Source organism: Chamaea fasciata, unplaced genomic scaffold (assembly GCF_029207755.1).
Source record: "Chamaea fasciata isolate MVZ Bird 193981 ecotype frontalis unplaced genomic scaffold, bChaFas1.0.hap1 SCAF_15, whole genome shotgun sequence".
Taxonomy (NCBI): Eukaryota; Metazoa; Chordata; class Aves; order Passeriformes; family Sylviidae; genus Chamaea; species Chamaea fasciata.
Genome location: NW_027094100.1, coordinates 185,874 through 211,440, shown reverse-complemented (window position 1 = coordinate 211,440; position 25,567 = coordinate 185,874). Strand labels below are relative to the sequence as shown.

The 25,567-nt window shown below is 40.4% G+C and overlaps 1 protein-coding gene across 2 annotated transcripts in view; it reads left to right on the top strand.

Annotated features, from left to right (window-relative positions):
- Window positions 1-25,567, top strand: part of KDM3B (lysine demethylase 3B) — a 46,212-nt gene that overhangs the window by 2,828 nt on the left and 17,817 nt on the right. For both annotated transcript variants that reach the window (XM_066197512.1, XM_066197513.1), the window contains exons 2-16: window positions 871-1,038; window positions 3,490-3,603; window positions 4,056-4,161; window positions 5,627-5,751; window positions 7,121-7,189; window positions 8,103-8,684; window positions 11,077-12,319; window positions 12,685-12,886; window positions 14,195-14,409; window positions 15,456-15,608; window positions 16,645-16,752; window positions 21,022-21,149; window positions 21,814-22,093; window positions 23,056-23,312; window positions 25,288-25,554. In XM_066197512.1, coding sequence (XP_066053609.1) covers window positions 871-1,038; window positions 3,490-3,603; window positions 4,056-4,161; window positions 5,627-5,751; window positions 7,121-7,189; window positions 8,103-8,684; window positions 11,077-12,319; window positions 12,685-12,886; window positions 14,195-14,409; window positions 15,456-15,608; window positions 16,645-16,752; window positions 21,022-21,149; window positions 21,814-22,093; window positions 23,056-23,312; window positions 25,288-25,554 — 4,017 coding nt within the window. The remainder of the gene's footprint in view (window positions 1-870; window positions 1,039-3,489; window positions 3,604-4,055; window positions 4,162-5,626; window positions 5,752-7,120; window positions 7,190-8,102; window positions 8,685-11,076; window positions 12,320-12,684; window positions 12,887-14,194; window positions 14,410-15,455; window positions 15,609-16,644; window positions 16,753-21,021; window positions 21,150-21,813; window positions 22,094-23,055; window positions 23,313-25,287; window positions 25,555-25,567) is intronic.

Genomic DNA, 25,567 nt, shown 5'->3' with positions numbered 1-25,567 from the left:
GATTGTCCAGCTTCAGGTGTTCCTTAGCTGATTAATAATTTTTTGCTGTTCATCTGACATGTTTGATTTTCTTTGGCAAGTGTGTAAGTTCTGTAGATGAGAGATTGGAATGTGACTTTTTTAGCACTTAATAGCTCCAGTTGTTAGGGCATGGAATGAGATTTGTAACCTTAGCGTTCTTGCCATGTAATTTCAAATGACTTTAACAGTTGTCCTTTGTGGTAGGAAAAAAAAGAGGATGATATCTCAGAATAGTGATTTAGATTTGTAGTGTGTGTAGTGTGGTTTATATTGTTACACTGGTAAATAAGGTTATTAAAAATCTAGCAAGCAGGTAATTCTGCTCATGCTCATGCCATCCAAAATATTTGCATTTGTTCAGGGAGTTTAATAATGTACATGACAAGACAAAATTTCTGATTTAGAGCGGTTTTTGCCAACACAAGCCTTGTGGGGTGAAGCATTTAGTTCTGTGAATGTCAGTTAACCATACTGATACAGGCTGTCTGTTGAAGTGCCAAGTAAGACTGTTGAAATTCTCTAAAAAATCCTACTGTGAAAGAGGCTTGCATTGGGTCCTCATCTGTATTTTGGGATGAGCAATTTTCATGTCTTTAATTTTGTATAGGAAAACACAGCATTTGGAGCTAGTGATTTATGTTTCGGGATAAATAGTTTTTCATAGGTCAGTAATTGTTAATTTGATTCCCACAGCTATGTAGATGTATTCTCAGTATTAGCATTGCAATACTTAAGTGATTTCTCTTACTAAAGTTGCTGTCTCATTTCCCATAAGGATTCCGTAGGAATATTATTTTCTAGTAGGTGTCTGAAAAGAGATGGAATACGTTCTAATTTTTTTTTAATCAGATCTTTGTGGAATTCGATGGCTGTAACTGGAACCAACATGCATGGGTGAAAGTCCATGCTGAAGAAGTTATAGTGTTGCTGCTGGAAGGATCATTGGTTTGGGCACCTCGAAATGATCCAGTTATGCTTCAGGGGACTCGAATCTCTCAGGCACAGTGGCCTGCACTGGTGAGTACTTGACCAGAAGTCCTTCAATCCTCAGCGGTTTTCATCAGCTCCACTGTGAAACTCAAGGCTTGGATATTGTACAGGCCACCATTTTGCAGGTTCAAAAATTCCTTGCGGAGGGACTTTTAGTAATAGGAGTTCCTTAATTGGCACTTAATAGTGCCTTCGGGAAGGCGTTGGAGAGGCAGTATGCTTCTAGTTCCTGCCCCAGAAATTGCTATGACATATTGTACAGAAAAATAGTATTTACAACTTAGTCTCTGAAGAAATGTGTTATATATCTGAAAAGATTTTTTTCCCTAGTTTAAAACATCATGTATGTTAGGCTTTTCTGAATTGTGGGAATAAGCTTCTTGGTCTTATGAAGTGCTCTCCAGAGCTCTGTATGGCAAAGGCTGTTGCATCAATTAAATAGGTATACCAGAAGGCATCTTTGGGAAAAGAAGAGACTGTGTGATGTGCCTGACATATAAACCATAAATTGGCCACTCGTAATCTAAAAATTTTATTTCAGTTTTGTTGTCAGCATTAACTAACATGACATGTAAAATTTTTTCATGTTTCTTGAGGTGGTTAACCGTGTTGCTATGTACATGGCAGTTATATATCATGACACTTGAAAACAAAGTCAGTATATTTTAGCTTATGTATCTGTCTGCAAACGTCCTGATGAGTAGTATAGAGTGAAGAGCATTCCTAATGTATTTCTTCTCTTAGTGGCTTCTGAAAAGATCGTTATATCTGAGAATCCTTACCTCATTTTTATGCTATTTAATTTTTATTATTTGCCCCTTCTTTTGTTTCTTTTCTCCTTCCACGGTCCTTGGGTTGCTTGGGATCCTCCGCTCTGCCTGTTAATCCATTTTGTGCATGGGTACATTGAAACATTTTTTCCTGTCAAGGATCGTGTGCCTTGGTAGAATCTGAATTTAGTATTTTAAATGGGCACTCGGGCTCATAGGAGCAAGTTCATCACTGCATCTTTCTCTGAGGATTTCTTTATGTGACTTGGCTTAAGGCAGAAGAGAACCAGGCCTTTACAGCAGAGACCCTCTACAGAGTGTTTTTTCCATAAAGCGAAGTTATCTTTTCAGTGTATTTCCAGCTTGTCTCCATGAATGAACTCCAGTGACTTTCGTCTGGGAAACTGTTTTTACACAGGATCAGCGTCTTTCAGCTGATTTCCAAATCTGTTAAAATCTGAGTGATTTGGGGGTGTTACTGTAGTCTGCATTCTGTCTGTGTAATGATTCCAGACTGTTTCCACTACAACTCAAGCTTTATCTGTTGGCTTGCTGAAAAACTGTTTCTATGGTCTGTAGTCTGGATAGCCATGTGGGCATTGAAGCTTCCTCTAAGTACTACAGGCCTACCCAGATAACTGCATGGGAATGCAGATTGGAGATAGTCAAAGCACCAGAGTACATATTTGCAATGGGAAACCAGCCACATAGCATTACAAAGGGGATGGTGTGCCTCAGGAGTATGGGGGATGATGGGTTTTGCTGGGTTTTTGGGATGGGTTTTTTTTTGTGTGGTTTTTTTTGTTTGATTGTTTAAGATATATCACTTATGAATGTGTTTTCATTCTTCATTGTCTCTTTTTTGTAGTCCTGTTTGCATTCAGGAGATAGTTTGGCATAAACTGAGAAAAAAAAAAATTCACATTTATGCACTTGTGTATGGGACAATGGAGTGTAAACAAACTTGATGAGAGCTGTTAAGGGAAAAAATGTCATGAATACTCGTGTTAAAATCATGTAAGCGTAAGCATGAGACAAATAACACATTTCAAAGACTCTGGTTGGCAACCTCCTCTTCCATGAGCAAGTTATATTATAAGGTTGTCTGATTCTAATATTACAAGGTTTCTGAATTCACTAGGTGTTTTTAGTGATTTGCTCTGCATCTTGAACATCAATAGTACACTTGCTGTGAACTTTAGTTTTTCACAAAATACTAGCCAAAATTGCTCTCATTTAATAGTAAGTGTATAACTTCCTTACAGCTAACTTCTGTAGAAGAATAAAACCACTTCTTTCATGAGGCTGTATGTGAAACACGTTGTATAGTTTGAACTATCAACCAAAGCTTTTTTCTTAAACCCTAGCCAAAGCTTTTTTTTTTGTAACCTGAGCATCAGAAGGTGCTTACCTATGAAACACCAAATACTACCACAGGTGTTTTAATTTCTGCTTTAAGATCTAATGAAAAAGTGGATCCACTTGTCTGTAATTCCTGTTTGTAATGCAGGAATTATTCGCTTAGACATAACGACTGATATTTCACATTAAAACTCAAGCACTGAGTGGTACAAGTTTTACATTGTTACATAGAGAAATAAATAGTTTTAATTTTTTAAAATCTGAATAGCATGTGAAATTGACTGTTACTGGCCTGTATGTGTGCTCAGTCATTTTGCTAACTTCTTTTTTCTGTTGTTCATCACAGACCTTCACTCCTCTAGTAGATAAGCTGGGGTTAGGCTCTGTGGTCCCAGTGGAGTTTCTTCTGGACAGACATTTACGGTTCCTGTCTGATGCCAGTGGATTACGTTTATTTCAGGTATTTGAACTGTGTTCAGATAAAATGTAAATTTAGCCTTGTGCTGTGCTTGTCAGATTAGTTTTGGGGTTTTTTTTACTGTTCCACCAACATACCCATCTTTCTCCTTTCGCTGCTCTGTCACACATTTGTGTTTGTTTCCTTGCATTTCCGGGTCTTTACACTGACGTCCGTCTGCATGCAAAAAGTACTGATACTCTCTACGTTGTTCAATTGGAGAGCTAGCTGTCATTGTGTAGCTGATAATTACAGTGGAAGTTTTGCAACAGCGTTTGCACAGTTAGTTCTTTTATTTCTCTTGGCATGTTCAGTAATATTTTTCTTAATTTTACTTTTTTTTTCCTCTTGTTTGTCAACCTCTGACTGCAGTCCAAGAAGAGCTGTCTTGTAAAAACTAATGTTTCTGTTATCCTAGAAGATTTTACTTTGTTAAAACTGGGTTTTTTTGCCAGATGGGAACAGAGAGTCAAAATCAGATTCTGCAGGAACAGCCTTCACTGAGAGAATCTGTCAATACACTGATCAGTGACCAGAAACTTCAGGAGATATTTAGTAGAGGTGAGATGTGTTTTCTGTCACAGACCTACTTTGTTGTGCAGCAGCTATAAGACTATGCTGGAATTTGTGAATGAAGTTAGCAATAGTATCTGTTACTGTTTCATTTGGTAGGTTGATTTTCTGTCTTCTGCAAGTTCTTTACAACTTATTAACATTTTATCACAAATGCAGGTGAGCAGTTGCTGAGATACAAACCAAAGATACCTACTGGGAATGGTCACTTAAGGTCTAGTTAAAATAGGACAATGTTCATGTATTTACAATTTCCCTATTTTAAGTTTTAGTTTTAAATTTTTAAAGTCTTGGTCCTTTTCTGTGGTTCTGTTCTGTAACTGTGGAAATTTAGAAGTGATGTTCCTTTGTACCTGCTGATCCTCAGAAACTTCCCTTGTAATGGCAGTTCAGTTTTTGACATTTTGATAATTAGTACATCGGCTGTTTAGGTTGAATACATGTGTGGATGTGACTGGCCAGCGTAGAGTTAATATACTATCTGTTGTCTGGATTGTGGCTTGTGTATTAGGGTTAAGCCTGATTGTGGCTTTTGTTGTCAGATTTGGGTCATCTTGGTCAACTGCTAAAATAATTTCTCTCCAGAGTTCATGTGTCAGGGAGCCACCCTAGAGACAGAGCACTGTCTTACATTTGAAGGGTGATGTAATTCTCATTGGGAATTTGGTGCCTTTTGGTCAAATAAAACGCATATTCATAGACATTCTGAGGACAATACTTCTTACACAAGCAAGTAGCTTAAGAATTGTCCAGTTTGACGCTTTCTTCCAAAGTGGCTTATTCTGGCTGTGTCACATACAGGTTGTTGGATCGTGTGGATTTTGATGATCCAAGATTAGCAGAGGTTTTGTCTGGACTTAGGGTAGGAGGAAAGCTCAGCATGCTGAGGTGGAGAGCAAGGGCAGGGTGAGAGGAGGCCTTTCTGTAGATGATGTGTTATCCGTGTGAAAGAGCTAAGACTGGCTTGTTTAGAGATGTTGGATATCCAAATACATGTTTCTACTCTGAAACGCATGGCTTTCCTTCTGGGATTTGACGCATCTGGACTAAGTCAGGATACTGGGACTGTTGACTGGATTGATGCTGCTTAATTAACCTGTAGGTTAGAAAGCAAAAGAATTTAGTTAGCAAGGAGCCCCCATGTAGCTTGATTTTGTCAAAGGAGTGAGTTAATTTTGGTCTTCCGTGTTTGGGTTTTTTTATGTGTAAACTATATTCATTTTTTCTTCACAATTGCTTTGAGTTACCGCAATGAGGACCTATTGACTTTTTAGGATAAAATGTCTGGTTACACAGGATTTGCAGCAGAAGCCCTGGTGTTTTAATTTCTTTCCACCTGGAAGATGATACTTCAAGCCCTAATGAAGTGCACAGAACCATTTTATTGTATGACTCTTAACTAATATGACACAAAGCTTGTTTTGAAAAGGCACTCATAGTCCTTCTTTTCCAGGTCCTTACAGTGTCCAAGGCCAAAGAGTTAAAGTTTATCAACCAGAGGATGAAAATAGCTGGCTCTGTGGCGTTGTGAGCCACCAAGACCCAATAACTCGTCTTATGGAGGTGTCTGTGACTGAGGTAAAAATATGAAGCGATGCCTTGGTGTTCTTCAAATACCATTTCTCAATATCTATATGTGGAGAATGACAGCTTCGCCAAAACTTGTTATTTTGGGTTGTTTTTTGCTTTAAGAGATGAGTAATTATTTGTGTTGCATTTCACAGTATTTTTTCTGTTACAATGACTTTCAGGAATAAATGATGTCACCTAAACCGCTTCTATAAAAAAGAAAAAAAAGCAAAAAAAAAAGGTGTAAGAGTTTCACTGGAAATGAGTGCTGTAAAAAAAATATTGGAAGTGACTCTCCAGAAGGGATGGCATTCTGATGCATAGAAAACTACCTTTCGAGTCTCTTACATTGTGATCTTCCTATGCCTTCTCTTGATTTCCATCTGACAGACTGTACAAGTGGCTTGAAGCAATTGCAGCAAAGCAGATGAAATCTTAGTATAAATGTATTTGATTTATATATTTTAGCTCAGACTATTTACTTTTGCCCTGTTCCTATCAAACCTGTGTACAGCACAGAGAATCTGCACTGCTTGAGTTACTGGTTTTTATTGTGTGCTTCTGTGCAGTCTCACAGGTAGTTCAGTCTTGCCAGTGGCCTGCTTCTTTTTTAGGAACAACTAGGAACAGGACCATGGTGTTGTGTAGCAGCAGCACTCGTCTTGGTTTTCAGGTCTTATCCTGTGTCTCATGCCCACTGCCCCTGTAGCCTCTTCCGTGTGTGGGTTGAATGCACTGAATGAGCAGTAATCCTCCACTCCGACTACTGCTATTGCTGGCACGCAGGGAAAAAAGTATACTGTGTATGGTGAATTGGCATAGTACTTCAGAGAGACATAGAAATTGGGAATTATGTGCATTCAGCAGATACATGCTAGGAAGCACACAGCTTCCTGTGAAATAAAATACTTACTGTGAAATAAAAAGTGACCTCCAAGAACAGTTACAGAGATTGGATGTTCCTTGCTCCTTTTGGGGAGGCACTGATGAGGATACTTAGGCTAAACTGATGTGCTTCCTCCAGTAGTCCTTTCTACATCTAGCGGAGTGGACGTGCATGTAACAATCAAATTCAAGAGCTGTGTTTAATGCAGTGGATGCCTTTAGAAATGCTCAGTAGAACAAATGTACAAGGAAACAGTGGTAGGAATCAAATCTGAAAGTTTTAAAAACAGAGAAGGAGTAAAAGGATAGAAGATGAACTAGAAGGCTGTAGTATTACTAAAGAAGTGCGATAGTAAGGAAAGGTAAATGGGAGAGGGCCTGTGCAGTAGCTGTGTGTTTAGGTCTTCTATGTTGGTGCTGTATAATTGAAATTAAAAATTAACCTCTCCTTTTTTTTCCCTACTTCCTCATTATCAATCTGTATAAAAATTAGAGTGGTGACATAAAGTCGGTGGATCCTCGACTGATTCATGTGGTGATGGATAACACTTCTCCAAGCGAGGTAGTACAGCAGTTCATTCAGGTCTTGCATATACAGTGTGAAACTTTGTAAAATTTTTGATGTGAAGTAAGTAAAATCTGGAAAGGACTAAAAAAGTGATGGAGTGCTGACTGTGGATTTTGGATAATTTTAATAATTTTCCTCTTAAAATCAAATAGGAAAATTTTGTTTACCATTTTGATGGTCATAGCTTTCTTTAAACAATCTTCTCTTTTTGTTCAGGCCTGTTTACTAAGTTTAGCATGGATCTTGGAGTGGGGATCAGTAGCACTATAACCATGGTGGTTGTACTCTATTTTAAGGTGTTGTGTTGCCTTTTTCTAACAGGATCACTCTGTGCTGCTTCACAGACCTTTTAAGGCATTTCTAAAAATTGCCATCTGGCTGCTCTGCCTTGTAAGCAGACTTGTATGTTTGTGGCATTTCACTGCTTCAGTTGAGATGTTCCATGGTGGCATTTGAATCTGAGTTTTTACCCTAGGCTAAAGGGCAAGCTATCTCCTCTAGTTAAATATTGTAGGCTTTGTGTAGTGGACAGAAAGCATGCCCTTCCAAAGAATCATGGGATTTGTACTGGGAGCAAAAGTTAGTGTGCAGATGGTATTCAAACATTATGAAGAGCTTTGTTGAAGTATTGTGTATTTCTCAAAATTTGCCAGGATATGGTTCATGCTACAGCAAGGTAGCTCAGCTATAGAATTTCTTGTGCAGATTCTAGTACAAAAAAGACAAGACTGCACTTAATGCTTGTGTTCTGTGGTCACGTAACATCTCTCTTCAGATGTCTCAATTTGTGATAAAGTGTTTGTAAACTTCAGAGCAGTGTAATATATTCTGTTCTAACAGAAAACAGTTCTTTGCATGGGTATCTGGATTGTTCTGTTGGGTGATTGCATGTCGTTGTCTACTATAGGGAGGGGGCCTAAAAGCAGCTAAATCATCATCTAAAGGGAAGAAGAAGAAAGAAAGCCTGGAGGGAAAGGATGGAAGGAGGAGGAAAAATGTATCAGATCCTGGTTGTGATCCTGCAACAAAGAAGCTAAAGGAGAGGGGTGAGGCAGATAGCAATGGTAGTGATGGAGGCGAGGCAAGCAGAGGACCCTGGAAAGGAGTCTCCAGTAGTGAAACAGGACTGGATCCAAGGACCAAGCAGTTGCCTTCATTTATTCCTCAGATTAATCGCAATATTCGTTTTGCTACTTACACCAAAGAGAATGGCCGAACACTAGTAGTCCAAGACGAGCCAGTTGGTGGTGACACACCATTGCCCTTCACTCCATTTTCTTCTGTGGCTGGACAACCGTTACTAGTTGGATCTGCCTGTAAAGAGGCAGGAAAATCACTGGAACAGGTTGGTCAAGGCACAGTGACTTCTGCAACTGCAATTACTACAACTGCTTTGACACCGACAACTGTGAGAATCTCTGATACCAGTTTGCCAGCTGTTACGGGACAGGAGAAACCGAAAACAGTCCGATCACAGGCCCAGGGAGAGGTGAGTAGCTCATATTCCAACATGTTCTAGAAAGATTTACGTGTTTGCAACATATTCTTGTTAAAATGTCTGTCCCTGGAATTGAAAAAACTACTTTTTCCTCTCATGAGTCCGTCTCCTCCCAAAGAAAACCCATTATCTGACCTAAGAAATGACTCAAAAGAAAATTAAGATAATTGGTGAAGGAGTAGTAAGAGATAACTGTGTAGCACTCTTATGCTTATTCAGCCTTAGTCTGGAAGTGCAGCTTTAAAATAACATTAAGCACTGCACTTAATTAATTTTGTTGTGTCATACAAAAGGTAACCTACTTAAAATCTCTTGCCTTTATATAAACAAATCTGTGTGAAAATGCACACTGAGTTGAACATTCAAGTTACGTAAAAAAAAAAAAGTCTCAAAACCAGAAAAACATTGAGCCCACATTTAGAGGACCTTTAACCGATGCCTGTCCTGTGTGTTAGAGCTGTGGTATCTATATAGTAGAAAAATGAGCCAATTACACTGTATACTATCTAGGACTAAAACCAAAGAAATAATTAAAACATTTGAGATGTGAGCTCAGTCTGGAAGCAGCTTAAAGACTTTTTAGTTATGTCTTTCTTTACAAGGGAAAGAGTGGAAAAATAGAAGGGAAACCCTGTTAAACACAAAACGGAAGACTGCTTAAATAAATCAAATGAAGGTTTGTAAAAACAAAACAAAAATGAAACCCATCTCAGTAAGTACAACAAAAATAATCTCACCATCTACTGTATAAAAAAGGCGAAGAAAGGAAATGGGCGATACGTTAAGAGAGTCCAGTGTGATTGCCAGGAAGTTAAAGTCATTGTTGTCATCCCTGTCTTCTGTATTAGATAATGGAAAAGGTGGAAAGGTAAGATCTTTACACTGGGAAAAGGATTCCTAGATGGTAAGGTGTAAAGGAGAAATAGAATTGTTGAAAACAGGAGTGTTGCATAATGAGCATAATGTAATGTAACATGAGCTCATCTACCCCCCATCCCCAAAAAATAAATACATTCAGAGTTGGGAGCAACTACAGATTCTGTAATTTTACTGGGAAATTTTGGTACCACCTCTCCTTCTTTCCCTCACTCCAACGCCACATCACTTCTTAAAAACATTAATAATTTGGCTTTAGAGTTGGCAGGCAGACCACTAGTCCAGTTTGAACTATTTTTTTTTTGAGGGAGGGAACCTGACATAAATCAGTGAGAGTGTTGTGCATAGTTCACATACGTTGCTGTTTCAGACTGTCTGCTATATCATAGTGTGACTTGGTCCTTGAGAGGACTTCACAACCTTGGTTTCCATTCAAGTTCATATTCTTTTAAAAACGATTAGAACTCAGTTTTCTGAAATTATTTTTATCTCTAAAAAGCAATATCTGAAATTCTAATATCTGGAAGAACTGTTAATAGGTTATGGAAGTTATTACAGCTGGAGATTGGTAATAAGGAACAAGTTAAACGTTAGTATGCAGTGGAGTAGGTGTGCAGGGTCACTAGTGACCAGTAGGATGTGTTGCACAGAGTCTGTGGTTGTATTTAACAAGACATTGAAATAAAATTGTGTTAATGATGAGCAGATTTCTAAGTGGAAACTCAAAGAAAAGGAGTAGAGCTGATCTAAATGATTCTGTGAGGACTTAGTCACAGTAAATAATCAGTTACAGTAGGACTGTCAGAATTGGAAAATCTGAGCAAGTACCAATTGAGGAGAGTCCAAGTGAATATTCCATATCATAGTTACGGTTCTAGTAGAAATCTGCCATTCATAAAACTTTCCCGTATTTAATAGCCATAAAAATGAAGCCTTTTTTGCTTAACTTCTACTGAGTTATTCCCCGGAAGGCACCATGTCCTAGGCATCTACCTACCTGTCAGCAGATGTCACTTGAGGGGACCAGGAATAGTTTGTCTGCTAACTGCTAGGGGGCTTGTTTTGTTTAATTAACTTGCAAACTAAGTTGCTTATTTCAGGGGAGCTACTTAAGTAGGTGTAGCTTATCAGAATGCTCTTGGGGGAGGGTGAAAGATTGGAGGGTATTCAAAAGCAGTTTCAATTAAGGTTTCCTTTTTGTTGATTTGAATTCAAATTCAAATTCAGCAGTTTTACTGACTGGCTTTCCTATGAATTTGTTCACCTGTCTGGTGTCTCACCTTTTTTCTAAAATGTGATAAGACACTAAGTTTTCTCTGTGTGTCTTCAGTTTCAATAGCTTGTGGGTAGGAATCTTTAAAGAAGTTTCTTCATTGTAAGTAAGACTGCTGGAAATTTCTATTCCTGATGGGTAAGCAGAATGCTAATGGTACAGTGAGGTGAATTAAAGTATTCTTGCATCAAATAACGATCTTATAATAGACTAATGCTTTTTAATTTTTTTCAGAATTCCCGAAGTTCACTTTTGGCTTCTTCTGTGTTTGGAGTCTCTCTCCCAAGTGCTTCCCAGTCCTTGGTATTTGGGGCGGGAAGGAACCAGTCAAATGGAGTGATGGCTCCAGAAAGCAAACCTTCTGGATTTCCTTTTGGCTGTGGTACTGGACAAGAGGTTCAGAAAGATTCTGATTCATCGAAGAACTTGTTTTTTCAGTGCATGTCCCAGAATCTTCCTTCCAGTAACTATTTCACGGTCATTTCAGAGAGCTTGGCTGAAGATGTCTCTAGTCGGGACTCATTCAAGCAGTGTACAGAGAGTGTGGGTGCTGGGACTTGTAAAGGTAAAATTCTTTCAGTGGACAGTAAGCCAGGAGCCCAGACTGGTAGTTCTGTAGAGCGGAAGCTGCCTGTGGAATCTATGCCTACCCTTACTCCAGCCTTTTCACGAAGTCTGTTGAATACTCGTCCCCCTGATAGTCATGAAAACCTGTTTTTACAGCCCCCAAAGCTATCACGAGAGGAACCCTCAAACCCTTTCCTGGCATTTGCTGAGAAAGCAGAACTTAGTCCTTTCAGTGGCTTTGCATCTTCATCTCAGACGGGGCTTTGTGGTCCCTCGACACTTGTGGGTCATAAGGCCACTTCTGGCTGGCCAGAATCGCTCACCTCTACAGACTCCTCAGCTAAGAAGAAAAGCTTGTTTATAACAACTGACTCCTCAAAGATGATCTCCAGTGCTTCTGGTTCAACAGCTGCTGCTGGTGTTCAAAGCCCTTCCACTGTAGGGAATGGCCGTTCCACCTCACCAAACAGCAGCCTGACACAGCCTATTGAGATGCCCACACTTTCCTCCAGCCCAACAGAAGAAAAACCGGCTGTCGGGCCTGGGCAGCAGGACAATCCTCTTCTGAAAACTTTTTCTAATGTGTTTGGTAGACATCCACCTACACTTTTCTCTTCACAGGCAGAGTTTCCACAGGAGAAGAAAGCCCCTTTTGAAGCTGTGAAAAGGTTCTCGCTAGATGAGCGGAGCTTAACGTCCAAACAGGACTCCGACTCCAGTACAAATAGTGATCTGTCAGATTTGAGTGACTCTGAAGACCAGTTGCAGGCTAAGGCTTGTATGAAGGGTATCCCAGACCACTTGATGGCAAAGCTAGGCCCCAATGCAGAGCGCAATGCAGAATTACTGCTGGGTAAAGGAAAGGGGAAGCAAGCCCCAAAGGGCCGGCCCCGCACAGCTCCCCTAAAAGGTGATGACTTGAATGCAGAGGATGTTTTGGGGGCACAAGGAGGTGGGATACTGGGTTATCTCCTGTGTAATGAGCTGTGTAAACTGACGACAGTTGTAAACCTCATTCCTGCTCAGTAGGCAGCTCGCAGGATGCTTACAAGGCTGAAGCTTAATGCTTCTCATATGTGAATTTGGTGTTCACTTTGATAAATGCTTAAGCATGCGTGTCAGGGCAGAAGTGTGGTATGCTGCAGGCTTGAACAGACTTACTGGTTTTACATGGATATGAACTTACGGATCTCTGAAAAGATGATTATTGGAGCCAGTATCCTTTTGCTGTTGCGGTTAACTAATAGATTTTTACTTCTACTTTGCCTCACCCAGTTGGCCAGTCTGTGCTGAAAGATATGACTAAGGTGAGGAAATTGAAGCAGTCAGGTGAGCCTTTTCTCCAGGACGGCTCTTGCATCAACGTAGCTCCACATCTTCACAAGTGTCGGGAGTGCCGTCTGGAGCGGTACCGCAAATTTAAGGAGCAAGAGCAGGATGACTCAACTGTGGCATGTCGCTTCTTCCATTTCCGGAGGTGCTCAAATTCTTCCTTTCTTCATATGTAGTCTATGTGCAGAGCTTGGGCCATGTCCAAGCACAAAGTAATTATGTTTTACTTACTAAATATGCTTGGGTACAATAATGAAGGTTTTGAGTGTCTTGCATTTCCCTGCATCAGCTGACAGGAATTCCATCACTGGGCCAGAAAGAGCTGCTTTTCAAAGATAAAGCGATAGGATACTAAGTGATCCTCCAGGTACAGCCTCAGGAAATTCAGTTTGCTATATTGGGTAGAATTTTACTTCTGGGTAGCAATTTTTGTGCAGTAACTCTCCCTCCTTCATAAGGCATTCAGAACAAAGGCAGAATTTTAATCCACTCAACAAATAACTAAACACTGCCAGCATGAGGCTGATGTTTGACCATGTTCTGTTGAGTACAGGACTAATTTTTAGGAGTAGAACACTGTCTCTGTTCCCTTTGTGTTGCATACATGTCTTACACTTCTTTGACCTGTTGTGTTTCTCTTCATCTTCCTCAACTGCCTATTCTGGCAGGTGCTACACATCTTTTTCCAAAAGTAGTTAGTTGACTTTCTGTTATGTCAAGGATGAAGTGAATTTTTAGTATGTGTCACCCATCCAATAAGCATGCTGCTTCTTCTCCTAAACTTGTTAACAGTTAATCTGCCTTGAGGTTAAAGATAAGATGGTTTCTGCTTAAAATTGACGTTACCTTTGATATTGACAGGCGATGTTTAGGGTTCTGTCATAGGTTTTTGCACCTTTTTACCACACAAGGATTAGGAGGGTAAGCAGCTACTGAAACAGTCGTGATTCATCTGTGTGGAGACCAGTGTGACAAGGATTTTTGCATACATCATTATGGGAGCTGTTAGAAGAGTTGCTGAGTGCTGGCAGCCCTAGCCAGAACTGAAATACTTTTTTCTCAAAAAGTTGGGAAAAACTTTCTCATTAATTAAAATTGGGAATAACAGCCATTCAGAATTTTGCAAGGAGTGTCATGCAGCAGGTCAAATTGAATTTTGTCATCTCTTCCTATTCATGAGATAGAGAAGTGGGATTTAGCAGGTTAGCAGGGTTCCTGCCAGTGTTTACTAGGACCTTGGGATTTGTTGTAATGGGTGTTGTAGCCACAGCTTTGTTTGCCTTATTCTCTGTGTTACTGGGATTTGCATAGCAAGTGTACTGTCTGTAGAATATAGCACTCTAGCTGAAGTCTTTTCCCCTCTTTCTGGGTTTATGTTCTGATACAGATGTCATTATAAGTTAATTAAAGGGGGTTGAGCAGTTTCTCAATTACTCCGTCCTATTTCCTGCAGGCTGGTATTTACTCGGAAAGGTATACTACGAGTAGAAGGTTTCTTGAATCCACAACAAAGTGACCCTGATGCCATGAGCCTATGGATTCCTTCTTCCTCCCCTGCAGAGGGGATTGATCTGGAAACTTCCAAATATATTCTGGCCAATGTTGGAGACCAGTTCTGCCAGCTTGTTATGTCAGAGAAAGAGGCGATGATGATGGTGGAGCCACATCGTAAGTTGGGCTCTTGTCATTTTTTTTTCCACCCCTTCTGTATAATGCATTTACAATGCAGTGGAATAGAATTGGAAATGTCATATGATTTCTTGTTGAAATGCTTCTCCTACTCTTCCAAAGAGAGACTATATTTACCTCTTGGGGGTGTAACTGAGGGACCAGCATTTGAGACTTTCCTTTGGATCAGTGCAACGTTACCACCGAGGAAGCTAATGGTAACTTTCCCAGACGTTAAATTATTTTTTCAATAACTAAATGCAGGAATCAGCTGGCTTGTGCTCCTAAAAAAATAGAAACAAGCCATAGCACCTACCACACTGACCACCTATGCTTGAATGAACAGATTTTCTGATATATTCCTATCCTTTTATGCTCCAGGGATAGCATGTAAAAAAGCTCAGAGTTTTCTAGGGAGGGAGCAGTACCTTAATTCACCCCTCAAGGACTTAGCTGAGCAATTAGTTGCCAGCTTTCTACTTCGGGAGGGAAAGAGTTTAGGGGGAAAATAAAAAGGTAGCCGGTTTAGCTTATCACATGGATAACTGATTATCTGATTTTTTTCCTTCAGTTTCTGGGACGTACAAGGGCAGCCATTTGGAGAGCCCCTTCCTTGGCAAATATGTTGGTTTAGAATCTGAATAGTTGACGGAGATCTGATTAGTGAAATTAAATACATATTCTTTATGGTTTTATATATTGATGTCACTTGTTCATAAAACTAGCAGAAGATTTGTAATTTTTCTGTAAGTTCCATTAGCGCTCCATTAAATTCAGTTATTACAGAACACTGTAAGGTGCTGCTTTTACTCGTAGTGTGCATTTTGATACCTGACCTTACCAACTCTTAGAAATGGGAATTTTAATAATGTCACTGGACTAGCAGCTCAAAGAAGGGGGCTATGAATGTAAATGTATGTGTTTCTATACTCTGCCTTTGGGTCATGTTGCTGTGAATCTATCAATGTTGCTGTGATATTCTCAGATTAGGTGGGGGAAACGCAAAGTGTCAAAGCAGTAATTCGTAGTGTGCCTTCTCTCTATAGAGAAGGTGGCATGGAAGCGAGCAGTACGTGGTGTGAGGGAGATGTGCGATGTATGTGAGACAACACTCTTCAATATTCATTGGGTTTGTCGGAAGTGTGGTTTCGGGGTCTGTCTGGACTGTTACCGGCTGAGGAAGAACCGTCCACGTAGTGGTGAGTACTGGGCATTTTTCCCCCACTGTAATCTTTGAACTGACTATAGTCAGGGAGTAGTTACTGGGAAGTTATGGAAGGTTTTGTGGGAGAGTTACTGAGTATCAGCTTGGAAATCTGCGTGTTTGGAACTTCTATTACATGCTGCTGTTCCATTCTTCGTTTCCTTGTGTACCTGTGTTTTATCTATTTGCTTAGGATGTGATTATTAAAATCACAGCATCAGCAGGCATGGAGTGTCTACTGAGACAGTTGACTCTGTAGATCTTCTCCTCAGAAAGTATAAAACAAAAATCAAGTAATATCTTAAAAGTTCAGAATTGTTGTTAGGGGAACTAGTAAGCTAACACTGACGAGAACTTCTTTCTTTAACAAGGAGTTAGATTGGAAGGTTTTCTTCTCTGTTTGTTTGGTTTGGTTTGGTTTGGTTTGGTTTGTGGTTTTTTGTGATTCTATTTTTTTATTTTTTTATTCTGTGACACACCAGGACTTGTAATTCAGGAAGAAGTTCAGTAAGTTCAATTCTAAGAAATAAAAGCATGTGAAAGTAGATACCTGGCTGGGGTTTTTTGTGTACTTTACTGAATTGAGACCACTTTGGTGGCATGGATGCAAACAAATGGCAATTTCAGTAAGATTAATTAGTGACAATTACATTATTATATGGAGCAGAGGTATAAAATACTGGACGTTAATAAGTGTAAATACTGCAGTCTATTCATTATGATAACTTAAAAAAACATAATGAGAACAAGAGTATCATATTTTAAAATTTGAGGTTAGAAGCCAAAATTGAAAATTATTGAAAATAAGCTGCTAGAGATGACTGAGGGAAAATTACTGTGGCTGCTGTATAATCTGAAGAGACAGAAGTTGCTGTATATCCAGTCCTAAAGGTCTGTATTTATTGTTTATTTCTGAGATCACCAAGTTAATTTCCTGCAGTGTAAAGCATGTAAATAAACAAAATCAGTGCACAAATATTCTGTATTGTAAAGTTTTAGTACAAAATCTATTTTTTTTTTCTTTATTCCAGAGACAGAGGAGATTGGTGATGAAGAAGTTTTCTCATGGCTGAAGTGCGCAAAGGGTCAGTCTCATGAACCAGAGAATCTCATGCCAACACAGATCATCCCTGGTACAGGTAATGCTTGAAATATGAAAGTAAAAATAGCAAATTTTGTATTAATTCTGAGCAAGCAAGTGGAAAAAGTGTAAAGATAGGTGATGTTGTAGCTGATACCTCTTCTACCATGCATTAGAGAACACTTCCACTTGCTACAGCAGAAGGGTTGAAGGGAAGGTGACCTAAGTAAGATGAAACTGTGAATTTGAAGTGCACTTCCTTCTAGTAATACCTCTGACTTGTTGTGTTCAGATGTTTTTAAGTTGTAGTTTAAGTGAATTTGTTTAACTAGCAAGAAAGGTTTTTTTGGGGATGGTTTGGTTGGGTTTTTTTTTTTCCCTGGTGATGGGGAGGGAAAGTAAATGGCCCCTGCTGACCTTAAAAGATCAACTAGTCCAACCCCCATGCCATGGGCAGGGACCACCTTCCACTAGACCAGATTGCTGCAAACCCCGTTCAACCTGATCTTGAACACTGGAAGGGATGGCGCAAGCACAGCTTCTCTGGACAATCTGTGCCTGTGCATCGCCACCCTCACAGGGAATAATTTTTTCCTAATATTCAATCTAAACATACCCTCTTTCAGGGTATGGAACCGTTGTTCCATATCCTGTCCCTCGAGGCCCTGGTAAAAAGTCTCTCTCTGGGCTTATCATCCCGCCAATGATAAAAGGCACAACAAGGTCTCCACAGAACCTTCTCTTCTCCAGGCCAAACCACATCAACTGTCTCAGCCTTGCTTCATAGGAGAGGAGTTCCAGCCCTGTCATAATTTTCATGGCCTCGTCTGAACCTGCTTGAACAGGTCCATGTCTGTCACGTACTGGGCACCCCAGAGTTGAACGCTGGGTGGGGAGGTGGGGTGGGGTACAGGGGAAGAATCGCCTCTCAGCCTGTCGGCCACGCTTCTTTTTATGTAGCCCAGGCTGCAGGATGGCTTTCTGAGCTGCAAGTGCATTTTACCAACTCTTGTCTAGTTTTCCATCTAGCCATGTATCCAAGTCCTTTCCTGCAGGGCTGTTCTCAATCCAGTCACTCCCCCACTCTGTACTGATATTGGGGGCTGTCCCAAACCAGGTGTGGGACCTTGCACTTGGACTGGTTGCAATTAATGAGGCTTGGGTGGGCCCATTCTTTAGGCTTGTCAAGGTCACGCTGGGTGTCAGTCCCTTCTCTCTAGAATCAGCTGCACAGCTCAGCTTGGTGTCATCCCCAAGTCTGTTGAGGGCATGCTCAATCCCACTGTCAATGTCGTTGATGAAGACATAAAACAGTATTGGTCCCAGTAAGGACCTTTGAGGGACATCTCCTGTTACTGTTCTCCATTTGGGCATAGAGACATTGACTGTAACTCTTTTGGATGTGATCATCCATCCACTTCCTTACCCACGGAATAGTCCATTCATTCAACTGTATCTCTCCAATTTAGTGACAAGAGCGTTGTGGGATACTATTTTGAAGGCCTTACAGAAGTATAGGTAGATTACAGCTGTTCGTCGTCCATTGTTTAATGATGCAGTCGCTCCATTGAAGAAAGCCACTAGATCAGTCAAGTGTGGTTTGCCCTTGGTGCGGCTATGTTAGCGGTCTCTAATCTCCTCTGACTTCCATATGTTTTGACATGTCTTCCAGGACAGTCTGCTACATGATCTTACCGGGTACTGTGGTGAGGCTGATGGGTCGATAATTCTCAGGGTCCTCATTCTGACCCATTTTAAAAATGGGCATGATGTTTCCCTGTTCCCAGTCCCTGGGGACTTCATTGGACTGCCAGGACTTTCCAAGTGTGATGGAGAGTGACTTGGCAACTACATTAGCCCAAACCCTCAGGACCCTGGGATGCATCTTATCAGGTTTCTCGGAGTTTTATATGTTCCGGTTCCTCAGGGCAGCCCCACCTCAAACACTGTGTGCAGTTTTGGGCACCTCAGTGCAAGAAGGATATCAAACTGTGAGTGTCTGAGGTCACCCAGAGTAGGGTGACCAAGATGGGGGAAGGTGTCAAGGACAAGGCTGAGGAGGAGCACCTAAGGTCACTTGCTTTGTTCATCTTGGAGAAGGCTGAGGGGTGACCCCATTACAATCTACAGCTTCCTCAAGGGTCAGCAGAGGGGGAGGTGCTGATCTCCTCTCTCTGGTGACCAGCAGGACACAAGGAAATGACATGAAACTGCATCAGGGGAGATTCTGACTCTGCTTCACTGAGAGGGTGGTTGGGCACTGGAACAGACTTTCCTGGGAAGTCGTCAGGGCACGAAGCCTGTCAGGTTCAAGGAGCGTCTGGATGATGCTCTCAGTCATGTGGTTTAGTGTTAGGTGGTTGTATGAGGAGCAGGGAATGGTTCTCAGTGATCCTTGTGGTCCTCTTCTTGCTTGAGATTCTCTGTGGTTTTCCAACAAGAGGAGGAACTTTATTCCCCCAGTTTCTGCTTTGAGGTTCAGGGACTTGAGAGAGGTGGGAAGAGGGAATACAACTGAAAGCTGAGTTTGTCAGCTTTCTCCATGTCAGCTGTCACTTGCTCAGAGATCTTATTTAGTGCAGATGGTTTGTGTTGTATACATTTTCTTTAATCTTCCTTTTCTGGCCAGGATAACTGTTGAAACCCATATTATTCTCTGTATCCCTTGTCAAATCCATTTTCATCCGTGCTTTAGATTTCGTGATGCCATCTCTGCACTTCCAGGCAGCATCCAGGATGATGTGTCCCTGGTTCTACTGCCTCTGCACTTCATTCTTAGATTTTAGTTGATCAGGAGGTCCTTCTTGATCCATGTTCTTCCCCTTCCTTCCTTATTTGATTTTTTACATGGGGGAATTTTGAGCTCTCACTCCAAGAAAAATGTTCTTTAAGAGCTGCAAGCTCTGTTCTGTTCCTTTGCCTCTGAGGGCAATTTCCCAGAGCATCCCATACACTAATTCCTTGAGCAAGTGAAAGTCTGCTCTCCTAAAATTTGGTATTCTGACTCTCCCCTTGATCTGGCCCACGTCCCTCAAGGTTGTTAATCCGCCAGGGCCTGATCACTGCAGCCCAGGATGCCACTAAGTCTTGACATGTCTGATTAGTTCTTTCATGTTGGTATAGCAACAGGTCCAGTAATGTTTCTCTTGTGGTTGGTCTCTTTATTTCATGGATTAAATTATCCTCAAAGCACTCTAGAATTGCCCTTGATTGCTTGCAGCTTGCTATGTTGCTTTTCCAGCAGACATCAAGGTGATTGAATTTCTCTAATCATCATGTGAGCATGATGCTTCCTGCAGTTGAAGTAAGAACACTTTGTCAACAGGCTGCCTTTGGCTGGGTGGACTGAAGTGAACCCCAGCAGTGAGGTTTTCTTTGTTGGCTTGGTCCCTCATTTTTACCTGTAAGTTCTCGACCTGTTCATCACTGTTTTTGGAAGGCAGCTCTGTGTGGTCAGTATGTTGTTCCACGTGGAGAGCACCTCCCCACAATGCACCAGTTTGGCAATTCATTCTATCACGTTTCAGCGATAAATATTAGATTGTCACTTTCCAGTGGCACAGTGACTTCTGGCTCCTTCTGCTCATCACACAAGCTGCATGCATTGGTGTGAAGGGGCCCTCCAGCTGGGCTATTAATCTTAACCCCCTCTCGACAGGAACAAATTCCTTTGAGTTATTTCACAGGTGTTGCTTCCTCATATGTCAGTAGCCCCTGTCTCTTGTCTGTTGCTCAAATCTGCATCTCCTTTCCCCACTAAATCTAGTTTTAAAGTTCTCCATATAAGTCTGGTCAACTTGTTGGCAGAGGCTCTCTTGCTCTGCTTGGGCAGATTAATCCCATCTGCTCCCAAGAGATCTGACTTCTCAGAAGTAGATTCATGGTCATAGAAGGCAAAACTGTTGAGTTTGGTACCAGCCACGCAGCCAGGTATTCACCTGGTCAATTCATTACATCTGTCTTTGTACCAGGAAGGTAGAGGTGAACTCCTGTGCTCCAGATCCTTTCAGCATTGCTTCAGGGGTTATATAGCTTTCTTGTGGTGGTTCAAAGTCACCTCATTGCAATATCGTTGGGCCCTACATGGAACAGTAGAAGCAGATGATAATCTGTAGGATTTGCCAGCTTTGACAGCCTCTCAGTGACATCGTGTAGGTAGTGTTATCACTGTTCACCACACTGTACTGCTCAGAGACAATGTCTTGTTATGTAGCACGTGACCTTAAAGACACTTTGCAGTGAAAAACACCACCCCTTTGAAGATACAGTTTAGGCCTTTTTTTAGACTTCTTTGCATGTGATATTAAAGATGTAACTTTATTTACAGCACTTTACAATATTGGAGACATGGTTCATGCAGCACGAGGCAAATGGGGTATTAAAGCCAATTGTCCCTGTATTAACAGACAGAGCAAATCGGTATTGAGACCAGCTGTCACTAATGGAATATCACAGGTATGTAATTTGAAGCTGAAATTACCTTGTTTCACATTTACATTTTTAAGATCTATTAAGATGTTAGATCCTTTAAGTTAATCTATTGGGAAACGGGAATTTTACTTTCTCTGTATGTACTCTGAGTGTTTTAGTTTAGCAAAAGTCTTCTGGGTCATTTTTTGGGGACATGAACTGCATCTGTTATGTGCCAAGTGGTTATTTGGGCTAATACTGTTATGTTAGAAATTGGGTAGGAAGCCATTCGTATTGATGCTGTGTTTTAAAACAAGCCACTATGAATAGCTTGTAACATGTACTTTTATTTTGTTTGCGGTTCCTGAAGGAATCTAGAGCAGTTCTGTAACTATCAGCGCAAAAAAATCTTCCTGTAATAAAAATTTAAAAAAAAAAAAAAAGGAAAGAGATCAAAAAGAATGGGCTTATGTTAAAAGATGACATGATAAGAATTACACCACAGTGCAAAGGTGTGTACACGCAGATAAGTAGCTCCTGTTTTCTGCTGCTACCTAAGCGTAAATGAATTTTAATGTGTGCTTAGAGCAAATGAAAAAGGAAAAACAGCAGACACAACCAAATGCATTGGATATTGAAAATGTCTTCCAAGTTGAATTCTTCCCTTTATTCAACATTTTGCAGTTTTTCTTTTTGTTGTTTGTTTTAGCTTCCAGCTGTAAATCCTAGTGCATCAGTCTCTGGAAACGAGAACACCTTTTCCACTGGAGCAGGGACAGCAGGAGTGGGGCAAGCAGAAATGGACACTGTACCAAAATCAGAACCAACTGATAGTAGGATAGAAGAATCTGCAAAAACAGAGACATTACCAACCAATAACACTGGGGAAGTAAAGACTAACAGACCACTTTGTCCAGAAACTGCTCCATCATCAGCTTTACACTGGCTTGCAGATTTAGCAACGCAAAAAGCGAAAGAGGAAACAAAAGGTGAGCAGAAGAAATGCTCTCCTGGGGTCGGAATCAAAAGATAAATGATAACATACTGTTTGATTGCTATTCTTTGTGAGAGTGTCTAGCCCTAAATAGAAAAGAAAAAGGTAAGTTTTCTTCCTTTGCCTCTTAGAACCAGATTTGTTCTACAGGCTTAGAAAAAGGCAAAGCTGGAAAGATGACACAGCTGCAGGCAATATTGTCTTGTCACTCAGTTTGTTTCCGTGCCAGTTTGCGTATTTATTTTCTCAGAAGTTGATATCCTGATGTAAAGTGATGGTAATTAATTTCAGATGCAGCTTTGTCGCTTTATGACTGTTGAAGTAAATACAGCTCTTTTGTGTGCTATGTGAAGAGTGCATTTCCAAGGAACTGATACTATAGTCCAGGTGGATAGTTAGTTGAAAGCCTAGAGCATCTTTAAAACTCAGTAGCTGGAGTGAATACACTTCCTGTATGTCAGAGGTAGCATGACTAAAGCAGGATTTATTCCTGTCCATATGTCTAAAGGGACTACTTTACATGTTGATGTTAAATGTTGGTGAATCGTGCAAATTTTGGAGGTCTTAGTCACTGTAATATTTTGACTGCCATTAAAATTTGAAATATTTAATATCAACACTTTAATTCAGAAGGTCAGGGAAAGATTTTTTAATTGAATCTATTAAAATTGTGTGTTTGCATGTGTCAGATCTTTTTGGATCAGGTCTATTGTGTTATTCAAAACCTTAGCAGCATATAAAGGGCAAAATCTAAGTGAAGTATCTGATGTCTTTGATTCTCATTGAGGTGCTTCATTCACTGTTATACTGATAATTTACCGTTACCGCAAGATTCTGTTAATATCTTATTTTATGCAAGAGCAAGTAATTTCAGAAAACTTTGTGATCGTTTTAACTTTGCCTCTTGGAGATTTTTTTTTTCCTTCCCGCCCTGTAATGTTTATATTTGTCTTGCAGAATCAGGATCACTGAGATCAGTGCTTAATAAAGAATCCCATTCACCCTTTGGATTAGATTCCTTCAACTCCAGTACAAAGGTTTCCCCGCTAACCCCAAAGCTGTTTAATAGCCTCCTGTTGGGCCCAGTGACATCTAGCAACAAAGCTGAAGGCTCCAGCCTCAGAGATCTGCTACACACAGGGCCAGGAAAGCTTCCTCAGGTCCCATCAGACCCAGGAATCCCCTTTCCTCCAGTCTTTTCTGCAGCTTCTACGGTAAATAATTTTGTATTCCTTCAATGATACCTGTTCCAGGGAAGAATTTTCATCTAAATGTTCTTATAGTATTCTACTCTTCAGTGTTGAAACAAATGTAATACCTCACCAAAACTCACCACCCCACAAATTTGTAGGGGATTTTCATTCTAATTTTTAGTTTTAGCTTACCACTGCTGAGGAGATGCTGTTCTTTTCAAGAGACCAAGAAAAATTGGTTAAATACAGCTTATAAATTGTTTAGTTGATAATCAGCATCCCCACAGAAGCTCACTTACAGTATTTTAAAGATGTGAAATTTAAAGAGCATACCACAGAAAAAAAAAAGACGAAAACTTCGGAGTGAACCAGTTCCTTAAACTTATGTGTACTTGAAAGGCATTTGAGCTAGAATATACTTGGTGGGATGTACTCCTCCAGCTGGATCACTACGAATCTGTGGGGCCTGAGGGGATTCATCTGAGAATTTTCAGAGCTGCTGATGTCTTTGCAAAGCCTCTCTCAGTGAGTTTCATGCAGTCTTGGGAGTCTGGAGCGTCCCCAGCTGACTGGAAACTGGCAAACACTGTCCTGAGTTTCTGAAAGGGCCTTGTAAACCACAGGCAGGCATGTCAGTCTCACTTAAGTGTCCAGTATAATAATAAAGATTATTCTGGGAAGTAATGGAAAACATCTGGGGTATAATGCAATCATCAGTCTCAGCCAGCATGTCTTCGTGTGGGTGAAAGCTTGACACATTTGAAAAGGTTCTAGAAACTGGTTCTCTTCATCCTAGAGTGGGGAATGCTTTGGGGGACTGATCAGTATTATGATTTCTTAAAGGTGCTTGTAGGGAGGTACTCCTTTCATAGGGATGCATGGTTGACAGGGCAAGGGGCAATACCAGTTGCTTCAGGAGAAATTCCATCAGGATATAAGGAAAAAATCTCCCTTTACATTCGAACAGTGGAATAGGCTGCCCTGAGAAGTGAATTAATCTTCCTCCCTGTGAAGTTAAAATTTGGCATGACCCAGCCCAGGGGAACAAAACGTAATTGCAACAGAAATTTACACCGGATGATATCTAGATCTTCTATTGGACCTAGACTGTTCTACAATTCCATAAGTATTTTTTTACTGAATTAATATATTCAGTAATGAATAATGTTATGTTTTAGGTTGATAGCTTTATATATGGTAAATTTTTTTGTCTATTGAACATTAGTTTTTAAGAAGATGGGCGTTTTGGGGAGGGGATGGTGTTGATTGGCTTGTTATGATTTTTTTTTTTCACTTGAATGAGGAGGTTTTTGCTACCAGAAATCTATCACACCCCTGCCCCCTCCCACAAATGTATGAATAAAGATGCAGTAAGTGTTTCTCTTCTGTTGAATATATGAAATATATTTAGTGTCTTAAGTATTTTGCTGTAAATAAAGCCTATAGGCAGGCTTTTGATTTTTTAAGTTAAAACAAAATTTAAGATTGTGTTGCTAACCTGTTATGAATTTTAAACACCCCTTGAGTTTTAAATGTCCCTTAAGGAGGATGGCAACCAGAACCAGGGAGTCTGTCTACTAGCAGTTCTGCTGACATACAGGGAGCACTTTCTCCTCTCCCTGTCGGTGTTTACTTAGTGTTCACAATCAGCTTACGTGTCCCAAGGTTGAGTTCACTTTCTTAGGAATGGAATGAGGAAAATGGGGAAATAAAGTTGAGATATTAATGAAGTTAGGAAAGATATGAACTATTTTTACTATCAAAGTAGCTGAATTTAGATCTTTAAAGTTTGCTATTTTATGTCTGCATAATATTTTTCTAAGTAGCCTTTAGTTGGTTATTTTAACTTCTAGCATTGTAAAACAGAGACAGCTATTTCTGTTCTTACTTGGATACATGTCTGTCCCTGAGCCAGTTTGTTTCTGGTGCATGTTTTCCTGGTAGACAGGTGTCAAAGTTGCAAGACTAAACTTACCTCCGGATTTATGTCTTCTAGGGGGTCAAAGGCAAAGCCAGCCTGCCAAACTTCTTGGACCATATCATTGCTTCGGTGGTGGAAAATAAGAAGACGTCTGACACTGCAAAACGAGCTAGTAATTTAGCTGACACACAGAGAGAGGTGAAGGAAATGGTAATGGGATTAAATGTGCTGGATCCACACACTTCCCACTCTTGGCTGTGTGATGGTAGACTTCTTTGCCTTCATGATCCCAGCAACAAAAACAACTGGAAGATCTTCAGGGAATGCTGGAAACAAGGCCAGGTGGGTGATAAGT